Raw genomic sequence first — 25,636 nt, 5'->3', positions numbered from 1 at the left:
CCACGACTAATGTACAATGTTTTAAATGCTCTGGTGTTCCCCGGATGGAGGACTGTGGGCACACAGTAACCTGTGGTGAGCACGAGGTAATAACAAAAAAAAAACATTCATTATCAGTCTTTTGTGTACATACATTCATGCATCAACTGAAACCGAGGCAAAAGGTGTAAAGTAAAAAATGTATAAAACTGAAAAAATCCGTTAAAATGAATCGATGGACAATACAAAAAAAAAAGGATGCAGATAAACTTGTGTCAATCAAAAACATCAGTTAAAGAAAAACAGACAAAAAAAACATAAAGATAAACAACATCCACAAATTACTACGAGATTGAACAACGCAAAAAATGCAGTGACCCGGAAGAATGAACAGTTTCTGATGTATGAGTGGTACCCTTTATGTTACTAATTACAAGTTACGCTTAAGTGATGTGATAATTCATAAACTAAGAAGCGAGGCAGTAGGACGTCATCGTAACCAATGCAAAAGAAGGAAAGCAGTATGACGTCATCGCGCCAATGCAAACGTATCCGTGTAAATAATTTAATTTTGGATGTAACACGTCTTCTGATTGGCTGGAAGTGTTTTGTCTATCAGCTCATAGACATAATTTTGTCATGTGACCGCGACGTCATCAACGTTTTTATCATGATTTACTCCTTTTTAGAATTAAATTATAAGAAATGACTTTAATATTTTTTCTGTCTATTCGAAATAACATAAAAAATGTGGTGCACACTTTTAAATAACACGCTACGCGGGTTATTCAGTGTGCACCATATTTTTTATGTTATTTCTTCATAGACAGAAAAAATATTACAGTCATTCCTTAAATATTTTATAAAAATTTTTATATGAAAAAATAAGATGTATACACTCTTAGGCAAACGATGGAATTAAAATCTGCAACATTTGATAGTAAATACACGAGTAACAAGAAAAAGGGTAAAAATTGAAAGAAAAAAAAGAATCACACAAAATTAAGATATTTCGTCAGGAAAACAGAGAGAATAATAAATTCACATTTGTTTCAATGTTTGAAAGACAAGACGCGAGGATGTCATTTTATAAAACCTTGGATATTGTTCGAGATGCATTCCACTATATTTCTGTTCGGTTTTTATGTTTCGATTGGTCTAATTGACTTATACCCAGATATTTTGTCATGCATAGCGAAAACCTAAGCTGAGACAATGTTCTGTTTTCAAGAGGTTGATCTGTGTTAAGGGGGGTCACCCAATCAGTCAGGCGTTTGGAATAGAATTCATATGAAATAGATATAAAATTATCTTTCCTAATTTTTTTTATATTTTTGAAAATGGTTGACACAAAGACACAAACAGGTGTTTGTAAGAGTTGTGTCTTCGCTCTAAATGGTTATATATTTGTTTCATTGTTAAAGGCATTTCAGTGTCCTATAATTTCTTTCATCGACTACATTTAAACTCTTGTGAAAGTTGTCTCATTGGCAATCATACCACTTATTCAGCATAAGTCACAGTGTATCGTACCAGCGTATTCAATTATAATTGTTGTAACCACAACCCGCCCTCTTTGTCTCGATTGTAACATCACCAAACATTTACGTACCTTGGGTAACACGACGAGTCCCACTAGTAGAATAGTATTTGCTTACTCTTACGGATCACATGAGATAACCCTTACTGTTTTGTGTAGTTACAGTTGCTCAGTCTTTAGCAATCACACCTCATCTCTCGATTTTATATTGTTTGTTTTTTCCACATCTTTGTTTGTTTTTTTGTCACGGTTTTATTCGACATGAGTTTTTAATGTCACATTGGTATCTTCCGCCTCTTTTTAATTATAATTATTCCAGTCATATCCAGTCATATCCAGTCATATCCATGTCATATCCAGTCATATCCAGTCATATCCAGTCATATCCAGTCATATCCATGCCATGTTAAAACTATGCGGGAAATAACTAAGATACATTCAAACTTATAAGTCGAAGAAAAACTGACAACGCCACGTCAAAAAAAAAAAATCGAAAACCGACGAAATGAAAAAGAAGTGCACAAAACACTACACAGATAACTTCAGACTGAGGAACACGAACAAAACACTACACAGATAACTTCAGGCTGAGGAACACGAACAAAACACTACACAGATAACTTCAGGCTGAGGAACACGAACAAAACACTACACAGATAACTTCAGACTGAGGAACACGAACCCTACATTTCGTTCATTGAAGTTTAACTGAAAATCTAAAAAAACAAATGCATTTATTTCTTTTATTTTCTGACATATACAGAATGAAATCTTTCAAAATAGGTGAACATTTGTACAGAAAGCACATGAAATCGGCGAAAGACTTCTTAAATTTGTCTTAAAATCCTCAAATCTCCTAACAATTTATAAATTTAATTTCAGAAAGGTTTGTTATAAATCATGTCAGTACTCAATCACTGACACACTTAGGTATTATCAGATCAGTAGTACGATGTAAGTTTTGCTTCGTGCTTCAGTGTGACTATGAAATAAAGCAAAGCAATGCGAATATTGTTTTTTTTTCCTGTCGAGTGTATGTAGGAATTTTGCATCGTGAATTGATTCGCCATACTCGATTTAATCATTATAATTGCAACTGTTTTGTTTCAATTATTATAGGAGTGTTATGCAAGACGAAGTGTCGGAACAGTTGGTAATGTAATATACGAGTCGGGATGTATTTCCAAAGATGTACGTCATATGTACCAATAGTGACTGTTTGCAGGAGTGTTTGTTATATTCTTTATGTGTTTGTTTGATTGATACGTGTTTTACACACTTGAAAAGAATTAGTGCAAAGATATTTTTGTAAACTATATATAAATCAAAATGTGAGCAAGTATGGTATGTTTCGTAGAGCAAATAAATCTTACTAAAGTAAGTAATGGGATTGAAATACAGACTATGCTTTTTGCTGTGCATGTACTGATTTTGTGTCAAGGATGGATACCCCATATCCTTTTTTTCTATTATGTGACCATGTGTTGCTTACAGATCATGTGACACTGTGTTGCTTACAAATCATGTGACCAATTGTTGCTTACAGATTATGTGATCATGTGTTGCTTACAGATCATGTGACCATGTGTTGCTTACAGATCATGTGACACTGTGCTGCTTACAAATCATGTGACCAATTGTTGCTTAAAAAGCTCTGACAACTTTCCGTTCTACTTTCTATTCTGACAATTACAAGTAAAATGGAATTGGTTCAATCATTCCTGATGCCATTTTGGCAGACCTTATATTTATGTGATATTAGCCAGTGCAAAGCTCGAACTCTACCAAGAGAAAGAATTATAACAGATCAATCCGATTCAAGTATTTGTACATATGCAAATCATATAAGAATTATAACACGATTTTTTTTGTTCAAAGACTAAAATTGCACTATCTTTGATTATTAAATTTTGTTCATAATAATACTAAATCAGTCCTTAAAACATAATATTTTCATAAAACAGGCAACATGATTTTTTCTATATTTAGTACAAATATTTGCATAATACTTCATTTTAGGTGTGTAAACAGCTGTCACAAATTGGACGGAAAAGATCTACAGGAAGACATAAAAGAGCATTTGTGAACTGTCTACAGTGTTGTAACTCTCAATTCTGTAATAAACATCTTTGTACTAAACAACGTAAGTGTTTTGATAATTACATATTTGACTACACACATATATCTAAAACAGCGCCAAAGGATATTATATCATAAAAGTTCCTCGGTACATTTGAAAAAACGATATTCACCCAGTCAGTTCCGTAGTTGTTTGTTATATGTAAACGACATTCACCTAATCAGTTCCGTTGTTGTGTGTCATATGTAAACGACATTCACCCAGTCAGTTCCGTCACGTGTTGTGTGTTATATGTAAACGATATTCACCCAGTCAGTTCCGTTGTTGTTTGTTATATGTAAACGATATTCACCTAGTCAGTTCTGTTGTTGTTTGTTATATGTAAACGACATTCACCCAGTCAGTTCCGTCACGTGTTGTGTGTTATATGTAAACGACATTCACCTAGTCAGTTCCGTTGTTGTGTGTTATATGTAAACGACATTCACATAGTCAGTTCCGTTGTTGTGTGTCATATGTAAACGACATTCACCCAGTCAGTTCCGTCACGTGTTGTGTGTTATATGTAAACGACATTCACCCAGTCAGTTCCGTTGTTGTTTGTTATATGTAAACGATATTCACCTAGTCAGTTCTGTTGTTGTTTGTTATATGTAAACGACATTCACCCAGTCAGTTCCGTCACGTGTTGTGTGTTATATGTAAACGACATTCACCTAGTCAGTTCCGTTGTTGTGTGTTATATGTAAACGACATTCACCTAGTCAGTTCCGTTGTTGTGTGTTATATGTAAACGACATTCACCTAGTCAGTTCCGTTGTTGTGTGTTATATGTAAACGTCATTCACCTAGCCAGTTCTGTTGTTGTTTGTTATATGTAAACGACATTTACCCAGTCAGTTCCGTTGTTGTGTGTTATATGTAAACGTCATTCACCTAGCCAGTTCTGTTGTTGTTTGTTATATGTAAACGACATTCACCTAGTCAGTTCCGCTGTTGTGTGTTATATGTAAACGACATTCACCTAGTCAGTTCTGTTGTTGTGTGTCATATGTAAACGATATTTACCTAGTCAGTTCCGGCACGTGTTGTGTGTTATATGTAAACGACATTCACCTAGTCAGTTCCGTTGTTGTGTGTCATATGTAAACGACAATTACCTAGTCAGTTCCGTCACGTGTTGTGTGTTATATGTAAACGACATTCACCTAGTCAGTTCCGTTGTTGTGTGTTATATGTAAACGACGTTAACCTAGCCAGTTCCATTGTTGTGTGTTATATGTAAATAATTTCATCATAGATACCAGGATTGAAATTTTGTATTTGCACCAGACGCGCGTTTCGTCTACAACAGACTCATCAGTGACGCTCAAATAAAAAAAAAGTTAAAAAGGCCAAATAAAGAACGAAGTAGATGAGCATTGAGTACCAAAAATTCCTAAAAATTTTGCCAAATACAGCTAAGGTTATCTATTCCTGAGGTAGAAAAGCCTTAGTATTTCAAAAATTCAAAGTTTTGTAAACAGTTAATTTATAATTATGACCATATCAATGATAATTCATGTCAACCCAGAAGTGCTGACTACTGGGCTGGTGATACCCTCGGGGAATAAAAACTCCACCAGCAGAGGAAACGACATTCACCTAGTCAGTTCCGTTGTTGTGTGTTATATGTAAACGACATTCACCTAGTCAGTTCCATTGTTGTGTGTTATATGTTAACGACATTCACCTAGTCAGTTCCGTTGTTGTTTGTTATATGTAAACGTCATTCACCTAGTCAGTTCTGTTGTTGTGTGTAATATGTAAACGTCATTCACCTAGTCAGTTCCGTTGTTGTGTGTTATATGTAAACGACATTCACCTAGTCAGTTCCATTGTTGTGTGTTATATGTTAACGACATTCACCTAGTCAGTTCCGTTGTTGTGTGTTATATGTAAACGACATTCACCAAAGTCAGTTCCGTTGGTGTTTGTTATATGTAAACGACATTCACCTAGTCAGTTCCGTTGTTGTTTGTTATATGTTAACGACATTCACCTAGTCAGTTCCGTTGTTGTTTGTTATATGTAAACGACATTCACCAAGTCAGTTCCGTTGTTGTTTGTTATATGTAAACGACATTCACCAAGTCAGTTCCGTTGTTGTTTGTTATATGTAAACGACATTCACCTAGTCAGTTCCGTTGTTGTGTGTTATATGTAAACGTCATTCACCTAGTCAGTTCCGTTGTTGTTTGTTATATGTAAACGACATTCACCTAGTCAGTTCCGTTGTTGTTTGTTATATGTAAACGACATTCACCTAGTCAGTTCCGTTGTTGTTTGTTATATGTAAACGAAATTCGCCAAGTCAGTTCCGTTGTTGTTTGTTATATATAAACGATTTTTACCTAGTCAGTTCCGTTGTTGTATGTTATATGTAAACGACATTCACCTAGTCACCTAGTTAGTTCCATTGTTGTGTGTTATATGTAAACGACATTCACATAGTCACCTAGACAGTTCCATTGTTGTGTGTTATATGTAAACAACATTCACCTAGTCAGTTCCATTGTTGTGTGCTATATGTAAACGACACTCACCTAGTCAGTCCCGTTGTTGTTTGTTATATGTAAACGATATTTTGACTTAATAATGCAGTTGTAATTATGTTTGAAGCAAATTTAATCTTTTGGTTTCTTTTTCAGCTGTAATTTCGAATCATATAGAATGCTTCGCATGTAATGACGTACTGGTGCCAGAACACTGTACCAACACAGTTTTATGTGGAATAGACCAAGTACGTTATAGCTCACCTGGTCCAAAGGGCCAAATGAAATTTTCTAATCACTTGACGTCCGTCGTCCCTTAAATTTTACATTAAGCATTTTCTCTGAAAATACTTGGCCAACTTTAACCAAAGTTGACCACAATCATCAGTACGGTATCTACATGTAGTTGACAAATGTGTCCGATGCCTGTCAACCAACATGGCTGACATCGCTAAAAATAGAACATAGGAATTAAATGCAAGTTTTGTCTATTATCTTGAAAACTGTTTTATAAAGAGAAAATCTGATAAAGACAGAAATGTTGACTGTCCGTTTACATCAAAACTGTAAGACGACTTATTTCAGAAGTGATTGCCCTTAAATGTAGAATTTTACTATTTTTTTTTCCTTATTGCGTATTATCTTGAAAACCAGATGCAGAAAAGTTTGAATAGCTAAAATGATCAGCATGACAAGGTCTAAAAAAAGTTAAATGACCAAAATCGTCAGACGAAATCTTTTAGGAGTTATTGGCCTTTAATGACGATTTTAACCGTTATTGCCTATCACCGTGTCATTTTTTCGTGGTTTTTAAAAGATGAAAGGTTGATGCAAATGTTAATGTATGAAAATTGTAACGAGAATTATTTCCCGCCAATTTTTCAATTGATTATATATCAAGAACACGGACCTGTCATTTTTTTCTACTTTTTAAGTTCCGTTGTTTATACACTATCAATTTATAACAGTCTTTTAAAAAGCGTGTCACTTTGAAACAGAGAAGCGAACATCCTTAAATAAAGTTTAAAGTAGCATTCATTTTTGACAGGAATGCCAAACAAATATGCGACTTTTAACTACAAACTACGAATTGAGGTACACACTAGGATGTGGTCCAAAAGCTGTGAGTATATAATTGTTCCGTTTTGTGAGTATATCATTGTTCAGTTCTGTGAGTATATTATTGTTCCGTTCTGTGCGTATATCATTTGTCCGTTCTGTGATTATATCATTGTTCCGTTCTTTGAGTATATCATTGTTCCGTTCTGTGAGTACATTATTGTCCCGTTCTGTGAGAACATTATTGTTCCGTTATTTGAGTATATTACTGTTCCGTTCTGTGAGTATATTATTGTTCCGTTTTCACACAAAAAAAAAAAAAAAAAAATGAAAAGTATATGTTGTTACTAAAACAACCATAATCATCTTTTTATTCGAATATTTACCGGGTTATTCTGTTTCCTGTTATTACTTTTTTTGGGACGGAGTCTGCATCCACATGGAGGGTGATGCATACAACGCAGGATACGCTCTTCCTGTCCACACACCAAATCTAGGTCCTTTTACCGCTTGCCAATCATTATAACATATATCGTCTGTTGGAAATCTGATCATTTTAACGAAGATGTCGTTTCCCCTTATTTCCGACAATATTTTCTTTGCTTTTTTTTTCAGTGTAAGGGTTTGACATTATGGAAAAAAAAAAAAAAACTCCCGGATTATTTTGTTTGAATTTGTCTTTGGAAACATAATGAAATGTTTGCAAAAAATAGTATTATATTGCAATGGTTCTTAATTCGAAAGAATTGAACTATAAATAATACCATAGAAATTTGAAATAATCTATTGCATTCAGAATTTATACAAAACCTTTAATAAATCTTGAGTGGGTTTCCCCACGGTGGACAGGTGGAAAAAACATACGAGCTGTAGAATAGTTCATAAGGGTTACATTTATACCTAAAACATACAAGAAACTTTTAATTTCAGTTATGCAGAGCATTAGAGGCTGACTTAAGCATACCAGATAAGAACTATTGTGTAAGGTGTTGTAATAAAAATTACTGCAACCCAAAGCTGTGTGGATTCCTTAGTCAGGGTAAGCTAAAAGATTTAACACTTGTAATGCTTCATTTGAAGCAAAGTAAATATTGTTAAGACAATAACATCCCTATTTATATCTTTGCTATCATGCAATGACTGAAAATGAAGTTCTACTGGTAATTTACATTTGTATAAATATCATTCATATATGTAAGTATATATCATTATAGAAAGAGCCAGTTTCTAATGTGTTATCCTACAATAGCAAACGTTTCTTTAGTCATGTATAATTTTTAAATATCAATCATCAATAAGACACTTGTCTGAGTTAAGTTAATTGTAAATTATCATTCATCAATAAGAACATGAAAAAGAGAGGCGAAAGATACCACAGGGACATTCAAAGTCATAAGTCGAAAATAATCTGACAACGCCATTGGTAAAAAAGAAGACCAACAGACATACAATAGTACACAAAACACAACATGGAAAACTAAAGACTGAGCAACACGAACCCCACTAAAAAATTGGGGTGATTTCAGTTGCTCCAGAAGGGTAAACAGATCCTGCTCCACATGTGGCACGCGTCGTGTTGCTCATGTTAGTATAAACCTGGTAATAATTCTAATTCGGTAGGTCTGAGCTACGCGTATTGTAAATTATCATTCAACAATAAGAAACTAGTCTGAGTTAAGTCTATTGTTAATTATTATTCATTAATAAGACACTTGTCTGAGCTACTAATGTAAATTATCATTCATCAATAAGACACTTGTCTGAGTTAAGCTTATTGTAAATTATCAATCATCAATAAGACACTTGTCTGATTTAAGCCGGTTGTAAATTATCATTCATCAATAAGACACGTGTATGAATAAAGCCTGTTGTAAATTATCAATCATCAATAAGACACTTGTCTGAGTTAAGCCTATAGTAAATTATCATTCATCAATAATACAGTTGTATAAGTATAGCCTATTGTAAATTATCAATCATCAATAAGACACTTGTCTGAGTTCAGCCTATTGTAAATTATCATTCATCAATAAGACACTTGTCTGAGTTAATTATGTTGTAAATTATCAATCATCAATAAGACATTTGTCTGAGTTCAGCATGTTGTTAATTATCATTCATCAGTAAGACACTTGTCTGAGCTACGCCTGTTGTAAATTATCAATCATCAATAAGACACTTGTCTTAGTTACGCCTGTTTTAAATTATCAGTCATCAACAAGACACTTGTCTGTGTTAAGTCTATGGTAAATTAACTTCTAATCGATAGGACACTGGTCTGAGTTCAGCATGTTGTAATTTATCAATCATTAATAAGACACTTGTTTGAGCGACGTGCATTGTAAATTATCAGTCATCAATAAGACACTTGTCTGAGTTAAGCTTGTTGTAAATTATCAATCATCAATAAAGACACTTGTATGAGTTACGCCTATTGTAAATTATCAATCATCAATAAGACACTTGTCTGAGTTAAGCCTGTTGTAGATTATCAATCATCAGTAAGACACTTGTATGAATAAAGCCTGTTGTAAATTATCAATCATCAATAAGACACTTGTATGAGTTAAGCCTGTTGTAAATTATCATTCATAAATAAAACACTTGTCTGAGTTACGCGTATTGTAAATTATCAATCATCAATAAGACATTTGTCTGAGGTAAGCCTATTGTAAATTATCAATCATCAATAAGACACTTGTCTGAGTTAGGCCTGTTGTAAATTATCAATCATCAATAAGACACTTGTCTGAGTTACGCCTATTGTAAATGATCATTCATCAATAAGACACTTGTCTGAGTAACGCCTGTTGTAAATTATCAATCATCAATAAGACATTTTTCTGAGTTAAGCCTTTTGTAAATGATCAATCATCGATAAGACTCTTGTAAATTTGTGTTATCGTCGTTTTGTTTTGACCATGGCAATGTCTGTTTTTCTTTGACTAATTGTTTTTTATCCCCTTCCCTATGAATATATAATTAAAATGAATTTCACATCTTTCAGCTATACCAGTAATGACGGTTAAACCGCAGGACCGCATTGTTTTGCCTAATGACAAAGTCGAACTTCAGTGTCTTATAGCTCATATAGATGGGTTACCATTCAATATAACATGGACACACCAGAACGTAAGTTTTACAAATATCTTACTTCCAGTACACTTACTATACAGTAATGAGAAGTAAGGTATACCTAGTCCGACTTCCGGAACACGTATGATAAAATAATGAGAAGTAAAAAATACCGAATTCTACTTCCGGCACATGTATGATAAAATAATGAGAAGTAAAGAATACCGAAATCCACGAAAATTGGTATCCAACGAATAATAATGAATCCACAGTAATGATAAGTAAAGAATACCGAATTCGACTTCCGGCACACGTATGATAAAATGATGAGAAGTAAAGAAATCCAAAAATACGAATATAATCGCATGAACTCCAAAAATACGAAGACCAGATTCTTCCACATGTAAGCTTCTACTTCTATTTTATCACCACCCGCCATAGTATCACTATCGTTCTGCTGCTAGATTCTTCCACATGTACGCTTTTTCTTCTATGTCTTCATCACCCGCCAAAGTATCATTATCATTTCTGCTGCCGGATGATTCCATATGTAAGCTTCTCCTTCTATGTATTCACCACCCGGCATAGTATCATTATTGTTTCTACTGCCGGATTCTTCCACATGTACGCCTCTCCTTCTATGTATTCACCACCCGCCAAAGTATCACTATCGTTTCTGCTGCCGGATTCTTCCACATGTAAGCTTCTCCTTCTATGTATTCACCACCTGCCATAGTATCAATATGGTTTCTGCTGTCCGATTCTTCCACATGTACGCTTCTCCTTCTATATATTCACCACCTGCCATAGTATCACTATCGTTTCTGCTGCCGGATTCTTCCACATGTACGCTTCTCCTTCTATATATTCACCACCTGCCATAGGATCATTATTGTTTCTGCTGCAAGATTCTTCCACATGTTCGCTTCTCCTTCTATGTTTTCATCACCCGCCATAGGATCATTATCGTTCTGCTGTAGGATTTTTCCACATGTTAAGCTTCTCCTTCTATGTATTCAACACCCGGCATAGTATCATAATGGTTTCTGCTGCAAGATTCTTCCACATGTACGCTTCTCCTTCTATATATTCACCACCCGCCATATTATCATTATCGTTTCTGCTGCAAGATTCTTCCACATGTACGCTTCTCCTTCTATGTTTTCATCAACCGCCATTGGATCATTATCGTTCTGCTGCCGGATTTTTCCGCAGTGTTCGCTTCTCTTTCTGTGTATTCACCACCCGCCATAATATCATTATCGTTTCTGCAGTCGGATTCTTCCACATGTACGCTTCTTCTTCTATGTATTCACCACCCGCCATAGTATAACTATCGTTCTGCTGCCAGATTCTTCCACATGAGCGCTTCTCCTTCTATATATGCACCTTCCGCCATAGTATCATTATCGTTTCTGCTGCCGGATGATTCCACATGTATTTTTTCCTTCTATGTTTTCATTATCCGCCATAGTATCATTATCGTTTCTGCTGTCCGATTCTTCCACAGGTTACGCTTCTCCTTCTATGTATTCACCACCCGGCATAGTATCAATATCGTTACTGCTGCCAGATTCTTCAGCAGTGTACGCTTCTCCTTCTATGTATTCACCACCCGCCATAATATCATTATCGTTTCTGCAGTCGGATTCTTCCACATGTACGCTTCTTCTTCTATGTATTCATCACCCGCCATAGTATCATTATCTTTCTGCTGTCCGATTCTTCCACATGTACGCTTTTCCTTCTATGTATTCACCACCCGCCATAGTATAACTATCGTTCTGCTGCCAGATTCTTCCACATGAGCGCTTCTCCTTCTATATATGCACCTCCCGCCATAGTATCAATATGGTTTCTGCTGCCGGATGATTCCACATATATTTTTTCCTTCTATGTTTTCATTATCCACCATAGTATCATTATCGTTTCTGCTGTCCGATTCTTCCACAGGTTACGCTTCTCCTTCTATGTATTCACCACCCGCCAAAGTATCATTATCATTTCTGCTGCCAGATACTTCAACAGGTTACGCTTCTCATTCTATGTATTCACCACCCGCCATAGTATCATTATCGCTTCTGCTGCCGGATTCTTCCACATGTAAGCTTCTCCTTCTATGTATTCACCACCCGCCGTAGTATCATTATTGTTTCTGCTGCCAGATTCTTCCACATGTACGCTTCTTCTTCTATGTATTCACCATTGCCATAGTATCATAATCGTTTCTGCTGTCCGATTCTTCCACATGTACTCTTTTCTTCGATGTTTTCATCAACCGCCATAGGATCATTATCGTTTCTGCTGCCAGATTTGTCCACAGGTTACGCTTCTCTCTCTTTGTATTCACCACCTGCCATAGTATCATTCATGTTTCTGCTTCCGGATTCTTCCACAGGGTACCCTTCTCCTTCTATGTATTCACCACCCGCCATAGTATCATTATCGTTTCTGCTGCCGGATTTGTAAACAGGTTACGCTTCTCTCTCTTTAGATTCACCACCTGCCATAGTATCATTGTCGTTTCTGCTGCCGGATTCTTCCACATGTACGCTTTTCCTTCTATGTATTCACTATCCGCCATAATATAATTATGTTTCTGCTGCCAGATGCTTCCACATGTATTTATTCCTTCTATGTATTCACTATCCGCCATAATATCATTATGTTTCTGCTGCCAGATGCTTCTCTTTCTGTGTATTCACAACCCGCCATATTATCATTATCGTTCTGCTGCAAGATTCTTCCACATGTACGCTTCTCTTTCTATGTTTTCATCACCCGCCATAGTATCATTATTGTTTCTGCTGCAAGATTCTTTCACATGTTCGCTTCTCCTTCTATGTTTTCATCACCCGCCATAGGATCATTATCGTTCTGCTGTAGGATTCTTCCACATGTTAAGCTTCTCTTTCTTTGTATTCACCACCCGCCATAGTATCATTATTGTTTCTGCTGCAAGATTCTTTCACATGTTCGCTTCTCCTTCTATGTTTTCATCACCCGCCATAGGATCATTATCGTTCTGCTGCCGGATTCTTCCGCAGTGTACGCTTCTCCTTCTATGTATTCACCACCCGCCATAATATCATTATCGTTTCTGCAGTCGGATTCTTCCACATGTACGCTTCTTCTTCTATGTAGTCACCACCCGCCATAGTATAACTATCGTTCTGCTGCCAGATTCTTCCACATGAGCGCTTCTCCTTCTATATATGCACCTTCCGCCATAGTATCATTATCGTTTCTGCTGCCGGATGATTCCACATGTATTTTTTCCTTCTATGTTTTCATTATCCGCCATAGTATCATTATCGTTTCTGCTGTCCGATTCTTCCACAGGTTACGCTTCTCCTTCTATGTATTCACACCCGCCAAAGTATCATTATCATTTCTGCTGCCAGATACTTCAACAGGTTACGCTTCTCCTTCTATGTATTCACCACCCGCCATAGTATCATTATCGTTTCTGCTGCCGGATTCTTCCACATGTACGCTTCTTCTTCTATGTATTCACCACTTGCCATAGTATCATTATCGTTTCTGCTGTCCGATTCTTCCACATGTACTCTTTTCCTTCTATGTTTTCATCAACCGCCATAGGATCATTATCGTTTTGCTGCAAGATTCTTCCACATGTTAAGCTTCTCTTTCTATGTATGCACCACCCGCCATAGGATCATTATCGTTTCTGCTGCCGGATTTGTCCACAGGTTACGCTTCTCTCTCTATGTATTCACCACCTGCCATAGTATCATTAATGTTTCTGCTTCCAGATTCTTTCACAGGTTACGCTTCTCCTTCTATGTATTCACCACCTGCCATAGTATCATTAATGTTTCTGCTTCCAGATTCTTCCGCAGGGTACGCTTCTCCTTCTATGTATTCACCACCTGCCATAGTATTATTATCGTTCTGCTTCCAGATTCTTCCGCAGGGTACGCTTCTCCTTCTATGTATTCACCACCCGCCGTAGTATCATTATTGTTACTGCTGCCAGATTCTTCCACAGGTTACGCGCCCTTTCTATGTATTCACCACCCGCCATAGTATCATTATCGTTTCTGTTGCCGGATTTGTAAACAGGTCACGCTTCTTTTACTTTGTATTCACCACCTGCCATAGTATCATTGTCGTTTTTGCTGCCGGATTTATCCACAGGTTACGCTTCTCTCTCTTTAGATTCACCACCTGCCATATTATCATTATCGTTTCTGCTGCCGGATTCTTCCAAATGTACGCTTTTCCTTCTATGTATTCACTAATCGCCATAATATCATTATGTTTCTGCTGCCAGATGCTTCCACATGTATTTTTTCCTTCTATGTATTCACTATCCGCCATAATATCATTATGTTTCTGCTGCCAGATGCTTCCGCAGTGTACGCTTCTCTTTCTGTGTATTCACAAACCGCCATATTATCATTATCGTTCTGCTGCAAGATTCTTCCACATGTACGCTTCTCTTTCTATGTTTTCATCACCCGCCATAGGATCATTATCGTTCTGCTGTAGGATTCTTCCATAGGTTACGCTTCTCTTTCATTGTATTTACCACCTGCCATAGTATCATCATCGTTTCTGCTGCACAGGTTACACTTCTCCTTCTATGTATTCACCACCCGCAAAAGTATCATTATTGTTTCTGCTGCCAGATTCTTCCACAGGTTACGCTTTTTCTTCTATGTATTCACTTACCGCCATTATATCATTATCGTTCTGCTGCTGGATTCTTCCACAGGTACGCTTCTCCTTCTATGTATGCACCTTCCGTCATAGTGTCATAGTGTCATTATCGTTTTTGCTGCCGGATTGTAACGATATACACAAGATACAAAAGGATTTATCTTAAACATCAAGTCAAATAAAAACAAACACTTTCATTTACACCTGATACTGTTTGAATTATATATATATGTTTCGTCTTTAAACTAGTTACGTACGATCTTGATCAAGATAAACCTGTAACAGATATGACAATGTTACTTCGATATAAACAAATTATCTGGGATTTTATACTGGGAGGACATGGTTACTTTTTATCATTAGAAATATTTTATTTAAACTTGCTTTCAGTAACTGCGATTATACTTTTAGGATTTTTTTTATTAAACGTATATGCGTTTTAAATCGATCTTATAGGGAAACAGGTTAAATTTCCCTTCGTGTTTTTGTTGTTGTAAAAAATTAGCTATCGGGTTTCTCTTTTAGATTAACACACGTATTTTGTCATATCAAGGCCTTTTTAACATCCTATGATATACTATAGGCTATAAAGTTTGTTCATTGTCGAAGGTTGTACGGTGACCTGTTATTGTTCACATCTTGTTATCTTAGTATTAGACAAGAGAGGCGAAAGATACCAAATGGATATTCAAACTAGTAACCTTGGTATTAGACAAGAGAAGCGAAAGATACCAAATGGATATTCAAACTCGTAACCTTGGTATTAGACAAGAGAGGCGAAAGATATCAAATGGATATTCAAACTCGTAACCTTGGTATTAGACAAGAGAGGCGAAAGATACCAAATGGATATTCAAACTAGTAACCTTGGTATTAGACAAGAGAAGCGAAAGATACCAAATGGATATTCAAACTAGTAACCTTGGTATTAGACAAGAGAGGCGAAAGATACCAAATGGATATTCAAACTCGTAACCTTGGTATTAGAAAAGAGAGGCGAAAGATACCAAATGGATATTCAAACTCGTAACCTTAGTATTAGACAAGAGAAGCGAAAGATACCAAATGGATATTCAAACTCGTAACCTTGGTATTAGACAAGAGAAGTGAAAGATACCAAATGGATATTCAAACTCGTAACCTTGGTATTAGACAAGAGAAGCGAAAGATACCAAATGGATATTCAAACTCGTAACCTTGGTATTAGACAAGAGAAGCGAAAGATACCAAATGGATATTCAAACTCGTAACCTTGGTATAAGACAAGAGAAGCGAAAGATACCAAATGGATATTCAAACTCGTAACCTTGGTATTAGACAAGAGAAGCGAAAGATACCAAATGGATATTCAAACTAGTAACCTTGGTATTAGACAAGAGAAGCGAAAGATACCAAATGGATATTCAAACTAGTAACCTTGGTATTAGACAAGAGAAGCGAAAGATACCAAATGGATATTCAAACTCGTAACCTTGGTATTAGACAAGAGAAGCGAAAGATACCAAATGGATATTCAAACTCGTAACCTTGGTATTAGACAAGAGAGGCGAAAGATACCAAATGGATATTCAAACTCGTAACCTTGGTATTAGACAAGAGAAGCGAAAGATACCAAATGGATATTCAAACTCGTAACCTTGGTATTAGACAAGAGAAGCGAAAGATACCAAATGGATATTCAAACTCGTAACCTTTGTATTAGACAAGAGAAGCGAAAGATACCAAATGGATATTAAAACTAGTAATCTTGGTATTAGACAAGAGAAGCGAAAGATACCAAATTGATATTAAAACTAGTAACCTTGGTATTAGACAAGAGAAGCGAAAGATACCAAATTGATATTAAAACTAGTAACCTTGGTATTAGACAAGAGAAGCGAAAGATACCAAATGGATATTAAAACTAGTAACCTTGGTATTAGACAAGAGAAGCGAAAGATACCAAGTGGATATTAAAACTCGTAACCTTGGTATTAGACAAGAGAAGCGAAAGATACCAAATGGATATTCAAACTCGTAACCTCGTAACCTTGGTATTAGACAAGAGGACCGAAAGATACCAAATGGATATTCAAACTCGTAACCTTGGTATTAGACAAGAGAAGCGAAAGATACCAAATGGATATTCAAACTAGTAACCTTGGTATTAGACAAGAGAAGCGAAAGATACCAAATGGATATTCAAACTCGTAACCTTAGTATTAGACAAGAGAAGCGAAAGATACCAAATGGATATTCAAACTCGTAACCTTGGTATTAGACAAGAGAAGCGAAAGATACCAAATGGATATTCAAACTCGTAACCTTAGTATTAGACAAGAGAAGCGAAAGATACCAAATGGATATTCAAACTAGTAACCTTGGTATTAGACAAGAGAAGCGAAAGATACCAAATGGATATTCAAACTAGTAACCTTGGTATTAGACAAGAGAGGCGAAAGATACCAAATGGATATTCAAACTCGTAACCTTGGTATTAGAAAAGAGAGGCGAAAGATACCAAATGGATATTCAAACTCGTAACCTTAGTATTAGACAAGAGAAGCGAAAGATACCAAATGGATATTCAAACTCGTAACCTTGGTATTAGACAAGAGAAGCGAAAGATACCAAATGGATATTCAAACTCGTAACCTTGGTATTAGACAAGAGAAGCGAAAGATACCAAATGGATATTCAAACTCGTAACCTTGGTATTAGACAAGAGAAGCGAAAGATACCAAATGAATATTCAAACTCGTAACCTTGGTATAAGACAAGAGAAGCGAAAGATACCAAATGGATATTCAAACTCGTAACCTTGGTATTAGACAAGAGAAGCGAAAGATACCAAATGGATATTCAAACTCGTAACCTTGGTATTAGACAAGAGAAGCGAAAGATACCAAATGGATATTCAAACTAGTAACCTTGGTATTAGACAAGAGAAGCGAAAGATACCAAATGGATATTCAAACTCGTAACCTTGGTATTAGACAAGAGAAGCGAAAGATACCAAATGGATATTCAAACTCGTAACCTTGGTATTAGACAAGAGAGGCGAAAGATACCAAATGGATATTCAAACTCGTAACCTTGGTATTAGACAAGAGAAGCGAAAGATACCAAATGGATATTCAAACTCGTAACCTTGGTATTAGACAAGAGAAGCGAAAGATACCAAATGGATATTCAAACTCGTAACCTTTGTATTAGACAAGAGAAGCGAAAGATACCAAATGGATATTAAAACTAGTAATCTTGGTATTAGACAAGAGAAGCGAAAGATACCAAATTGATATTAAAACTAGTAACCTTGGTATTAGACAAGAGAAGCGAAAGATACCAAATGGATATTAAAACTAGTAACCTTGGTATTAGACAAGAGAAGCGAAAGATACCAAATGGATATTAAAACTAGTAACCTTGGTATTAGACAAGAGAAGCGAAAGATACCAAATGGATATTAAAACTCGTAACCTTGGTATTAGACAAGAGAAGCGAAAGATACCAAATGGATATTCAAACTCGTAACCTCGTAACCTTGGTATTAGACAAGAGGACCGAAAGATACCAAATGGATATTCAAACTCGTAACCTTGGTATTAGACAAGAGAAGCGAAAGATACCAAATGGATATTCAAACTAGTAACCTTGGTATTAGACAAGAGAAGCGAAAGATACCAAATGGATATTCAAACTCGTAACCTTAGTATTAGACAAGAGAAGCGAAAGATACCAAATGGATATTCAAACTCGTAACCTTGGTATTAGACAAGAGAAGCGAAAGATACCAAATGGATATTCAAACTCATAACCTTAGTATTAGACAAGAGAAGCGAAAGATACCAAATGGATATTCAAACTCGTAACCTTGGTATCAGACAAGAGAAGCGAAAGATGCCAAATGGATATTCAAACTCGTAACCTTGGTATTAGACAAGAGAGGCGAAAGATACCAAATGGATATTCAAACTCGTAACCTTGGTATTAGACAAGAGAAGCGAAAGATACCAAATGGATATTCAAACTCGTAACCTTGGTATTAGACAAGAGAAGCGAAAGATACCAAATGGATATTCAAACTCGTAACCTTGGTATTAGACAAGAGAAGCGAAAGATACCAAATGGATATTCAAACTCGTAACCTTGGTATTAGACAAGAGAAGCGAAAGATACCAAATGGATATTCAAACTCGTAACCTTGGTATTAGACAAGAGAAGCGAAAGATACCAAATGGATATTCAAACTCGTAACCTTGGTATTAGACAAGAGAAGCGAAAGATACCAAATGGATATTCAAACTCGTAACCTTGGTATTAGACAAGAGAAGCGAAAGATACCATACCAAATGGATATTCAAACTCGTAACCTTGGTATTAGACAAGAGAAGCGAAAGATACCAAATGGATATTCAAACTCGTAACCTTGGTATTAGACAAGAGAAGCGAAAGATACCAAATGGATATTCAAACTCGTAACCTTGGTATTAGACAAGAGAAGCGAAAGATACCAAATGGATATTCAAACTCGTAACCTTGGTATTAGACAAGAGAAGCGAAAGATACCAAATGGATATTCAAACTCGTAACCTTGGTATTAGACAAGAGAACCGAAAGATACCAAATGGATATTCAAACTCGTAACCTTGGTATTAGACAAGTGAAGCGAAAGATGCCAAATGGATATTCAAACTCGTAACCTTGGTATTAGACAAGAGAGGCGAAAGATACCAAATGGATATTCAAACTCGTAACCTTGGTATTAGACAAGAGAAGCGAAAGATACCAAATGGATATTCAAACTCGTAACCTTGGTATTAGACAAGAGAAGCGAAAGCTACCAAATTGATATTCAAACTCGTAACCTTGGTATTAGACAAGAGAACCGAAAGCTACCAAAGGGGTGAAGGTTCTACGATTTAAAGCAAAATGAGCACAGAAAGTCAAATAAAAAGTGCGGATGCAAAGAGAGAACTCTGTACCAGATTATTGTTATAATTCCATATTTTCCTCTCAGTGATACCCTATACGTATTCTACAGCCGTACTTTCACCGCAAACATAGATTATTGTTTTGATTGTTCATTGAATTAAAAAAAGTTCCACATTGAAAATAGCTTCAATTGTCATTATGAACCTCTGACCATCTCGTCAAATTTTACAAAGTCTCCATTTTGGATTTTCTTTTTTTGAATTGGTATCGTTTTTAATCTGAGGGCATTATGCCAAAAATACACTTCAATGAACTATGATAGTTCTTTAGTCTTTTTTCTTTATTATCTATATTTTTTTATCATTTTTCTCTATCTTTTAAATTTGAGCAGCCCATTATTCTCTATTCATTATTTTTTTTGCCATATATTTCTTTATTCTTTATATTTTTTGGTCTTTATTCTGCACGTATTGCCAATTATTCTCTATTCTGTAAACCCCATCACGATCCACGTGTATATATAGAACAGCTAGAATTTGTATAATTTACTGAACAGTGTGTCCTACTCATTCATTCTTTATCATTTACAGATGAGTCCAGATTAAAATAATAAAAAAAAACGTCATTTCAAATTCGTTTAAATAATTAGTTTTTTCAAAATTTTAAGAGAAGTAAAACACATTTTTTTTTGTAAACGAATTGTTCTCTTGATTTGCCACACACACACATGTATATATTTTTATAGCATATCATTCATTCTTATTGCAGTCAAATAAAGTTGTGACAACACCACCTATTCAGCTGATGAGGGAAAGCCAAATTCTTGATATGACTATAACAAAGGCGCATTATGGCTACTGGACATGTTCTGCAAGAAATCAAAATGGTGTAGTTAACGCAACAGCTAGAATACAACCGCCTGTACCTGGTAGATAGGCCAGGTCGCTTACATCGTAAGTTCAACCATCCCTTTATATAACCCCTAACTATACCTGGTAGATAGGCCAGGTCTCTCACATCGTAAGTTTTGTCATTCCTTTATATAATCTCCGCCTGTACCTGGTAGATAGGCCAGGTCTCTTACATCGTAAGTTTTGTCATTCCTTTATATAATCTCCGCCTGTACCTGGTAGATAGGCCAGGTCTCTTACATTGTAAGTTTTGTCATTCCTTTATATAATCTCCGCCTGTACCTGGGGATTAAGTCAGGTCTCTTACATCGTACGTTTTACCATCCCTTTATATAATCTCCGCCTCGAACTAGGGACTAAATCAGGTCTTTTACATTGTTAGCTTGACCATCTCTTTATACAACCTCCGCCTATACCTGGGTGTTAAATCAGGTTTATTACATTGTAAGCTTGACCATCACTTTATATAACCTCCGCCTATACCTGGGGATTAAGACCGGTCTCCTACATCGTAAGTTTTGTCATTCCTTTATATAATCTCCGCCTGTACCTGGGGGTTAAGTCAGGCCTCTTACATCGTAAGTTTTGTCATCCCTTTATATAATCTCCGCCTGTACCTGGGGATTAAGGCAGGCCTCCTACATCGTTAGTTTTGTAATCCCTTTATACTCTCTCTGCCTGTACCTGGGGATTGAGTCAGGCCTCTTACATCGTAAGTTTTGTAATCCTTATATACACTCTCCGCCTGTACCTTGGGATTAAGTCAGGCCTCCTACATCGTAAGTTTTGTTATCCCATTATATAACCTCCGCCTATACATAGGTGTTAAGGCAGTGCTCTTACATCATAAGTTTTGTTATCTCATTATATAACCTCCGCCTATACATAGGTGTTAAGGCAGTGCTCTTACATCATAAGTTTTGTTATCCCATTATATAAACTCCGCCTATTCATAGCTGTTAAGGCATTGCTCTTACATCATAAGTTTTGTTATCCCATTATATAACCTCCGCCTATACATAGGTGTTAAGGCATTGCTCTTGCATCATAAGTTTTGTTATCCCATTATATAACCTCCGCCTATACATAGGTGTTAAGGCATTGCTCTTACATCATAAGTTTTGTTATCCCATTATATAACCTCCGCCTATTCCTGGGGATAGGGTAAGGTCTCTTACAGCGTAAGGTTACCATATTTTTATATAATCTCCATCTATACCTGGGGGTTAAGTCAATGCTTTTATATCGGAAGTTTTACCATCCCTTTACATAACCTGCAACTATCCTGGGGTTAAGTCAGGGATTTTACAATGCAAGTTTTGCCATCACTTTGTATAACCTCCATCTATCCCTGTGGTTAAGTCAAATCGTTTACAATTTAAATGTTGCCTTCCCTATATATAACCTCCGCCTAAACTTAGGGAGGTGGGGGTTAATTTAGGGCTCTTACATCGTAAGTTTTTACCCTATCTTAAATAACTTCCGCCTATACCCTGGGGTATTGTCAGGTCTCTTATGTCGTAATTTTTGTCATCCCTGTAAATAACAAATTCCTTATTCAGGGAACAGTTTACTGTGGTGGCGATCGTACTTTCCTAGTTCTGTCCATCGTTTCCTGAACAACTTGACAGAATTTTGTTAAACTTAAACAAGATCTCAGTGGCATCATGTACTTTTTTAAATTGTTGTATTTTGTGAACGGGACCATGATTGGATAATAAAATCTTGAATCTTGAATCTTGATCTCCTCTTTAACTTTTTCGTCTGAATCATGCTTTGAATTAAACTTGTGCCCCCCTTTTTCATTTAATTTATCAGAATAATTTTTGGGTTTTCCCTTCAAAAATCATGGCCTTTGCAAAGGGCAGGGGTTAGTTTTTATAATATGGGTTTTTCTAGCAGAACGTCTTGTTTTGGTTTACAACCCGTATTGCATTAAGCATCTCCCGATACTATTTCTGTAGTAATATAAATATAAATCGGATACTTTTTCCAGTTCAATCCTTTTTGGCTACCATCTAACATTAATAATGTATTTAGATGAATACAAGTTTGACATAATTTACATTCAGGTTATTTTCTTTTTATGGAGACATACATCGAAAAAAAAAATATGAACAACTTAAACCTACACACAACCCATTATAAAATACATATAATACCGATTTTAATCCGCAAGTTATTAGGCTTATTTAACTCCATTGTAAGGTTAATTGATAGCTGATAAAAGTCCAGCAGAAAATATTACGAGCATATTCAGGACGATAATATGTACATTATGATAGCATATAAATTATTACAGTTACATATAATATAAAAAGAAGGAGATGTGGTATGATTGCCAAAGAAACAACTCTCCACAAGAAAACAAATGACACAGAAATTAAGTGTTTGGCTCTAAAAGTGAATTTAACATTTTGAATTTTTATTCAATATCTCGTATTATTTGATATTGACTATAGATCATGTACGGCCTTCAATAATGAGTAAAACCTGTACCACATAGTTAGCTATAAAAGGCCCCGAAATGACGAATGTAAAACAATTCAAATGAGAAAATTAACGGCCGAATTTATGTACAAAATAATGAACGAAAAACAAATATCATATACAGCAACAAACAACAACTACTGAATTACGGGCTCCTGACTTGGGATTGGCACATAAAGAATGTAGCGGGGTTGAACATGTTAGCGGGCGCCCAACCCTTTCTCTAACCTGTGACAGTGGTGTAACAATACAACATATGAACAAACTATAAAAATCAGTTGAAAAGGGCTTAACTCATCAGATCGATACACAGCACAACAAGTAACAAAAACATAATGTGGACGTGGCAGGGTACTTATACATCCCCACAACAAAAAAGACACTAAGTACAGATCTGAGTGTACTCGCAGTTACTGACAGCTAGTTCAAAGTCTACCTTACTTTATGCAAATACAAACACTCTGCGAGACGTGTTATAATTTTGGAGGGTATATGAAGGTTCTATTGTAAATTTGTTCTGCTTTGTTTTGTTTTGTTTTATATATTTGTTTTGTGTTTGGCTCTAAAAGTGAATTTAACATCTTGAATTTTTATTTAATATCCCGTATTATTTAATATTGAGTGTTATTCTAAAGGTTATTGTGAAAACAAATCAAGTGAAAATAACAGTTGATTAATTTCGTGCGTCTGCAGCGCTTTCTTGAAATAACCTTCTTCAGAAAAGCTGAAAACCAAATCAGTTGAAAGCCAATGAGATATATGAACACATAGATTTAATGCGCACACGGATTATATTATATGTACTTTCCAGAGTAAATAATACCACTCAGATTATGATAAAACTATATACAATTGAGTATATCAAACTCAAATATCAATTCTCATTGAGCTTATGTATGCAATTTATTATTAATTTTCCATTTTATACATCCATTATGCCATTGAAATTCATATTTTGAAATATGAAAAAACATTTTTTCCCTCTTTGTTATTACAGATTGTGTAGTAACAGACAACCATTAGTACCGATTAATAGACTATAGTCGTATCGATTATCCCTAAGGATACAAAATAGTTTCCTCAAAACTAAATTATATAATTGCATCTAAAGTTGAAATCAGCACTTCATTCCGCATTAGTTTCGTTCTATTATATTATGTCTTAAATCAGTATAACATCAAAATGATTTAATATTTATACCATATCACGCTGCCTCTTTTCTTTTTCAGAGGGAAAGAAAACCAAATTTCAGGTGTTAATATTTATGCAAATTAAAGTAATAAAGTCATGAACAAATATGTGACATCGTTGTTTTCCTTATCATGTGACCTCACGCAAAACAAAATTATTTTTTTTATTTCTCGATTCCATGACTGACTCAAGTATTTGATAAACGTACTAATAATTAAAAAAAAATGCAAATGCAAATGATTGCCAATGTACCGATATCTGTGTAAGGAACAGAAGAACATAAATATTGCATCGTCAAGGACATACTGTTAAGATATTAAAATCTCAGTATGCATTAATTGGAGATTAGGAGCAAGATAGAAAACTACAAAAATACTAAAATAAACAAAAAAAGAAATGCAAAAAAAATGAAGATTAAAATGCAAACCATTATCGCATTACCATGCATTTAACCCATTTTCTGACGTCAGTCTATTGTTCTTACTGTAGACTATTTTTCAAGAATCCACTGACCACAGTATTAACTTAAGAGAACTTATATTGTAACTTTAAACTTTTAACTTAAGATCTTTTATCATCTCAAAAACGAATGGAATGTGTAGGATTTGAACCCGCGCGTATTTTCTTCATAATCTATAGAGTCTTCAGTCTATGCATGATACCACTAGACCACGATGGCTGACAACAATTATTATATGAATAGTGCTCTTAAAGCGCTTAATTGTAAATACATGTCATTTAACTGTATTTCTGTCTCATTGATAATTCGCTTTTTAAATATAATGAAATATATATATCTTGGTTTGTTCATGTTTATTGAATTAGTTTTGGGTTAAAACTACTTCTTTGACAGTTAAAACAGAAACAAAATCATCGCCATTATATGAAAATGAAATATATAATACTTCTACATGTTCTTGGATTACAACAATATTTTGGTCCAGAAAAAAATTACGATGAAAAAAAATTCATTCCGGATACAAGGTTCGAACTGTGCACTGTTAATATCACTGTTATGACATTCGTTACTCGAACAGCCTGGTGGTAAATTCATGAAATCAACATTATTATTCATTGTACATCCGTAGCAAAAGCAATTCTGATAGGGATTCAGAATGCGTACCACAGATAAAACTAGTTTATTGACCGGTGAACGATATATGCCAAATGTGTTAAC

General features: G+C 35.4%; 1 protein-coding gene across 2 annotated transcripts; it reads left to right on the top strand.

Moving 5' to 3' along the window:
- LOC127731651 (uncharacterized) lies at window positions 1-24,571 on the top strand. Of its 2 annotated transcripts, XM_052240402.1 has the most exons (10): window positions 1-86; window positions 2,639-2,710; window positions 3,539-3,662; window positions 6,290-6,381; window positions 7,182-7,256; window positions 8,123-8,231; window positions 10,200-10,324; window positions 20,636-20,808; window positions 20,943-20,954; window positions 24,498-24,571. In XM_052240402.1, the coding sequence occupies exons 1-8, from the start codon at window positions 45-47 to the stop codon at window positions 20,801-20,803; spliced, it is 807 nt and encodes a 268-aa protein (XP_052096362.1). In that variant the 5' UTR covers window positions 1-44; the 3' UTR covers window positions 20,804-20,808; window positions 20,943-20,954; window positions 24,498-24,571. The 2 variants fall into 2 exon arrangements, with proteins under 2 accessions (XP_052096362.1, XP_052096363.1); XM_052240403.1 differs by lacking the exon at window positions 20,943-20,954 and having other exon boundaries at window positions 20,636-20,820; window positions 24,498-24,561.
- Window positions 24,572-25,636: the final 1,065 nt, after the last annotated feature.

This window comes from Mytilus californianus, unplaced genomic scaffold (genome assembly GCF_021869535.1).
Source record: "Mytilus californianus isolate M0D057914Y unplaced genomic scaffold, xbMytCali1.0.p SCAF_20, whole genome shotgun sequence".
Taxonomy (NCBI): Eukaryota; Metazoa; Mollusca; class Bivalvia; order Mytilida; family Mytilidae; genus Mytilus; species Mytilus californianus.
Note: the sequence above shows the minus strand (reverse complement) of the source record. Positions and strands in the feature narration are given on the sequence as shown.

What these genes read in the sequence shown, in the direction of transcription:
- LOC127731651 (XM_052240402.1), top strand. Translation starts at nt 45, where the DNA reads ATGGAGGACTGTGGGCACACAGTAACCTGTGGTGAGCACGAG. An exon ending in ACATCTTTGTACTAAACAAC is followed by an intron (nt 3,663 to 6,289) that starts GTAAGTGTTTTG and finishes TTTCTTTTTCAG; the next exon opens with CTGTAATTTCGAATCATATA. An exon ending in TAGGATGTGGTCCAAAAGCT is followed by an intron (nt 7,257 to 8,122) that starts GTGAGTATATAA and finishes TTTTAATTTCAG; the next exon opens with TTATGCAGAGCATTAGAGGC.